Raw genomic sequence first — 5925 nt, 5'->3', positions numbered from 1 at the left:
ATGTTATTGCTATTACTGATTTTTTACAGTTATTTTTTGTCACAGTATGTTATAAGCAGAAGAGAGATTACCAATCAGTTCTGTATGATTCCAAAGTTCCAACTATTAATTTGAACACTAGCCTGCTCATTTTTATTAGCATTGTGAACCCTGATAATTCTGGTGTGGGGCTTGGCCTAGGTACTTTGACTACTACCAGATGTACAAGTCCTATGATGACCTGGTATTGATGAAGAACTATGAGAAGAGGTCATTTGGCTATGGTGATGGCAGTGGTAACACCGTGTACGAAAACTTCATGTACTTCAACTACTATGGCACACGTGACATTGCCAAGCTGAATCTTTCCTCCAACACCCTGGTGCTACGACGCCCATTGCCCAGCGCCACCTACAACAACCGCTTCTCTTATGTTGGTGTGCCCTGGAAAGACTTAGATTTTGCTGGTGATGAGAAAGGACTGTGGGTGCTCTATGCCACCGAGGAGAGCAAGGGAAACATGATTGTAAGCCGCCTCAATACCAGCACTTTAGAAGTGGAGAAAACCTGGCAAACCAGCCAGTACAAGCCAGCCATGTCAGGAGCCTTCATGGCCTGTGGAGTGCTGTATGCCCTACGCCCACGGAGCACCCACCAGGAAGAGATCTTCTATGCTTTTGATACCAACACTGGGCGGGAGCGCCATCTCAACATCCTGCTGGATAAGATGCTGGAAACACTGCATGGTATCAATTACTCCCCCTTGGATCACAAGCTCTATGTCTACAATGATGGCTATCTGATCAATTATGATCTCAGCTTCCAGATGCTGAAGCATAAGCCATCAAAACTGCCAGCTGAAAAGTTCTCTTGGTTTCCTATTGCACCAAAGCCTGTCAAACCCAAAAAAACATCTAGTCCCTGAGACCCCTGGGGCAGAGTATTGGGAGAAGCATATGTCCTCCTCCTCACTCTCCAGATGGATCACTCCCCACACACCCCCACAAATGGCCATCAGTCCTACTGATTGAGAAGTGTTGATTATATTTTTATGATTGATCATTCTTTATAATTGACAATTCTGTATGACTAATGACTCAATCACATTAAAGTTCTTTTTAGTAATGGTCTAGGTGGATTTGATTGGGGTTTGATTGGGAAACAAGCACCAACCCTAACAAGACACCTCTTTACTAGAAATCTACAATTCTAAGAGCTGCACTCCAATTTGTAAAACAAATCTCCTATTCTGTGCTTTGAAAACTGTGAATCCAACTCCTACAATTATAAAATTCTGTGAATTAGGCTTAGAATGGTAAGTCTTAGGTTGAGAGCATCTGGTACCAGTGCAGAAGACCCCAAACAGCTTGTCATTAGAATAGTATGTAGAGGCCCCCTTTCTTTTTTTTTTTAAGATTTTTTTAAAATATGAAATTTGTTGTCAAATTGGTTTCCATACAACACCCAGTGCTCATCCCAACAGGTGCTCTCCTCAATGCCCATCAGCCACTTTCCCCTCCCTCCCACCCCCATCAACCCTCAGTTTATTCTCAGTTTTTAAGAATCTCTTATAGTTTACCTCTTTCCCTCTCTGTAACTTTTTCCCCCTTCCCCTCTCCCATGGTCTTCTGTTAAGTTTCTCAGGATCCACATAAGAGCGAAAACATATGGTATCTGTCTTTCTCTATATGACTTATTCCACTAAGACTAACACTCTCCAGTTCCATCCATGTTGCTACAAAAGAGGCCCCCTTTCTTATCCTCAACCTCTTGCAGGGTAGCTGGGGAGAAAAGTGCAGCATGTTGGTGTGAAAATCAATGTTTCACTGTCCTGAATCAAACTCACTCTGAGTGCAACTAGGAGAGGGGTTTAGGCTTGAGTTCCATTCTAGGAAGTGAGCAACTAATGGCTGAGCATCAGACACTCCACCTATTACTTATCTATCTCCATGGTTCACTTCTTTTCCATGCAATGGGATGGAATGTTCAAGATTTCAGACCCCAAAGTCTTCACAGTCACATGAAGGATACCAGAATACTTTATACACCCAGTCTCATGCTTATACTTCCCCATATGTATATACATTCGCAAATACACATCCAATCAGACATGTATACAATATTCCATCTACATAGACATAAATGTATATTTTAACATATCTATTAGAAAATTCATGTGCTACCCAAATAAAGATCAAACACCATCCCCTACAGGTGCATGGAACTGAGAATCTGTTCTAGTTGCCCTGTTAAGAATTTCACTATGAATCACCACCCCCATCACCTCTTGATTTACAGGCATCTCTCCCCCTAATGCTTTGACACAAAGGTGGGCACCAAAGATTGGGCTAAGACATTGAAACAAATCTTTTTAAAAGTTCTGCTATAATGACATAGAAAAGACCATAGAAAAGACCAAGTGAGAGATGAATAAAAAATACTTTGCAAGGAAGGGCTAACTCACCTTTAATTTTAAATGGCCCTCAGAAAACCTCCCCAATGAGCCCTGCTCCTGCTTCTAGAATAGAAGAAATCTTTCCCCACGTGGGAGCACTCTCAATTAAGTGCAGAATCCCTAAGCCTAGAGGCAGAGAAAAACATGACCTCCTCTACCCCTTGTGAACTTTGTTCTTGCTCCATTTTTCTTTGTAAGACCTCACTTTTTCAAGATCACTAACAAAAGTGAGAAGATCTTTCCTACAGGAAAGATTCCATTCTTACAGGTATGTAGTTTTATCTATGGCTTCAACAAACTCAACTTTCCATTATAACAAGCCTATCATCCCAACAGGGACCCCCACACAGGACCACAGAGAAACATATCCCACATAAGCAATCTGGTATCCCCCCCTCCTTTTTTTAATAGTTCCATCCTAAGAACTTTGTCGCCTGTTTTCTGGAAAATGACCTTTTTAATTTTATTATGGAGACCCGGTGTCTCCCACCCCCACACAAATATGTCTTATTGCCCCAGCTAGTCCTTGGAAAGGCTGTGAGACTAGAGTTGACATCACAATATCCCTTTTTTTTGAGAGGTTGTGGTATCTGTGGGTGGGGCAAAAGGGAGGGGCATCCCTGGGTGGAGTCATCTTTACTTAACCCACCTTGTACTAAGTATGAATCAGTAGCCACCACAGGCCTCAGCTGGGCCACATCTGGAGACCTGGGGTGGGGGGTATAACATCGTAAAATACCTGGCCCCAGCCTCATCACTCATCCCTTTTTGGGCATCAAGGAAACCAGCCTTTGGCCTGAGAACACGACATCTGAGACGAAGGCCAGTGGAAACATTTGTCTGCCCTCACCCCTTCTGCCCCAGCTTCCACCTCCTCACCATCTGTCCTCCCACTAAGGTCCATGCTGCATGTCATCTCTCAGACACCCAAGATGGCCCAGAGTGGGCGTCCTTCAGGTTTGCCTACAAATGAGAACATCTCTCCTAGTGTCACCCGAGTGATAGTGAAGACAGCAGGCAAGGGGGAGGACTTTATGATAGCGGACAACACCTCTGTGAGGCAGTTCAAGGAGAAGCTATCTGCTCACTTTGAGTGCCAAATGGACCAACTAGTGCTGGTTTTCAGGGGCCGCCTTCTTAAAGACCATGACACACTGAGACAGAGGGGCATCCGAGACAGCCACACCATTCATTTGGTCATCAAGTCCAAACATAGGTCCAGATCCCTAGCCCATTCCTCCCAGAACCTGCTGGCCAAAGATCCCTGCCACCGGGACAGAAACACCAAAGGAAACAACAGTGGGGTACACCAACTTGCCAGTGTGAGTCACACCCCAGTGGAATCGGCCCTCCCTGTGGAGCCTGATGCACCCAAAGTGCATACCCAGGATCTGGAAGTGGGTAATCCAGATTGCATAGCACAGATGCTACAGAATCCTAGCATCCAGCAGCTCCTGTCCAACACGGCCCCCATGAGACAGTTCATCTCAGAACACCCAGACGTGCAACAGCTGATGCAGCAGAACCCAGAAGTCTCCAACCTCCTTGACAATTCTGAGATCCTATGGCAGACTCTGGAGCTGGCCAGAAACCTTGCCATGATTCAGGAGATAATGCAGATCCAGCAACCTGAACAGAATCTTGAGCATCCACTAAACCCACAGTCATACCCGGGTTTGGAGACAATGCCAGGTGGGGACAATCCCCTGGGCCGGAGTTATGCTGATTGCAATGACCACATGCTCAACAGCTTGCAAGATCCCTTTGGGGGCAACCCTTTCACAGCTCTCCTGGAAGGACATGTTTTAGAACCAGTTCAGTCCTCACCCCTGTCTCCACCACAACCCCAGGAACGGAGGGACCAGCTCCCACAGCTCCCTACAACCCGAGTCATCTATACTAGTTCCTGTGGTTTATCCTCCATCACCTCAGCCAATGTTGCCCCTGACAAGGTGAACCATACTTCCAGTGCCAGTACTACCACTATCTCCACCAAAGACCGGAGTCATAACTGGGCCATTCAGCAGCCGGCTGGTGTACCAGCCTTACCTATCATAGAGCTTACCCAGCAGCCCCCGGCAGAGGACAAAGATGCCACGACCTCTCGAGATAGCTCTGACCAGAAATTAAAGGATGATCCCCAGCTGTCGGATGAGCAGAGCAGCTCCCAGATCACAGGAAGCATGGTGCAGTTGCTTTTGAAAAACCCCTACTTGGCAGCCCAGATGATGTTGTTCGTAACTATGCCCCAGCTGAGTGAACAGTGTAGGCAGCAGCTGCCCACATTCCTGCAGCAGACACAGCTTTCCGACATGCTTCTGGCCCTAGCCAACCCTAAAGCATCACAAGCAATATTGCATATTGAGCAGGGTCTGCAGCTGTTGGCCACAGAGGCTCCTGTTCTTCTACCCTGGGTTGCACCCTATCTATGGGGCCTGGGTTGGCTTCCTTCACCCAGCTGCAGCTACCCTGACACAGTGCCCTGGGCCTGGGATGTGCCAGATATGGCTGAACCCAAAGGTCCTGAGTGCTGCCACAAATCCGGAGCAGCCCGGCAGAGGCTACAATCCTTAGCTGGAGACTCTTCCCACCTTCCACAAGCCCCTGAGATTCGTTTCAGCCAGCAGATGGAATCTCTCCAGGCCATGGGATTTGGGAACCACCATGCCAATCTGCAGGCACTCATCGCTACTGAGGGGGACACCGGTGCTGCTATTCGCAAGCTCAAGAGATCCCAGGGATTCTAACTGCCATGCCTACTTCTGTGCTTCTTGTTACCTGCCTGCTGACCCATTTGACTACATCATCTGCCCCTTCCACCTCTTCCAATGCTTCCAGCCAGGAAGCATTGGCCATGGGTAAAAGATCTGTCAGTAAAATGGCTACTCCCACATGCCCCCATCTGAGGTTTGGCTTTGTTTCTCTTGCAAGAAAAGCCACCGTCTGTGTGTGATATCCCTGTCTCATGATGCAGACATGAGCACGCATACACACACACACACACACACACACACACACACCATGCATATAAAGCACAGATATCATACCATACTCTCATACCCATGAACGTGTATATGTAGCCCCAGACAGGTGTGCACACATACACAAGGTCACATGGCCAAAGATTTACATATAAAGGCACCCACATTCAACACACTGCACAGACAGCCATGGGCATGTGCAGCAACACACAAATACCTAAAAACACTACACTGACCCACGTGTAGAGGAAGACAGTCATAACAAAAAGGGAAAAATACTATAGATAGACACAGATATTCAGTCATAAAGACTTCCTCAAGTTTTCAAGTCAAATTGTTCAAGTCTGAAGGTGGGAGAAGAATGGCCTGGTGGGTCAGAGTAGGATAAGTCCACATTTCATCCAGGTCTTGGTAAGTATTTATCCTCCCAGGAATTTCTTACTAATTGTCACAATCATAGGACTTTTCTGGACTGTTACCATTATCTCTTTAACTTAGAGAGGTACAGCT

General features: G+C 46.5%; 1 protein-coding gene across 1 annotated transcript; it reads left to right on the top strand.

The window, feature by feature from the left end:
• Positions 1–3082: 3082 nt before the first annotated feature.
• UBQLNL (ubiquilin like) lies at positions 3083–5329 on the top strand. The gene has a single exon (XM_043580481.1). It carries the CDS (start codon positions 3337–3339, stop codon positions 5179–5181), a length of 1845 nt encoding a protein of 614 aa, XP_043436416.1. The 5' UTR covers positions 3083–3336; the 3' UTR covers positions 5182–5329.
• The last annotated feature ends 596 nt before the right edge of the window (positions 5330–5925 follow it).

The sequence above is a fragment of the Prionailurus bengalensis genome, chromosome D1, assembly GCF_016509475.1.
Source record: "Prionailurus bengalensis isolate Pbe53 chromosome D1, Fcat_Pben_1.1_paternal_pri, whole genome shotgun sequence".
In the NCBI taxonomy this organism is placed as follows: Eukaryota; Metazoa; Chordata; class Mammalia; order Carnivora; family Felidae; genus Prionailurus; species Prionailurus bengalensis.
The sequence above is the reverse complement of the archived record's forward strand: the minus strand, read 5'-3'. Positions and strand labels throughout refer to the sequence as shown.

Bases quoted from the DNA above. Each gene is read 5' to 3' on its own strand.
- UBQLNL (XM_043580481.1), top strand. From the start codon at position 3,337: ATGCTGCATGTCATCTCTCAGACACCCAAGATGGCCCAGAGTGGGCGT.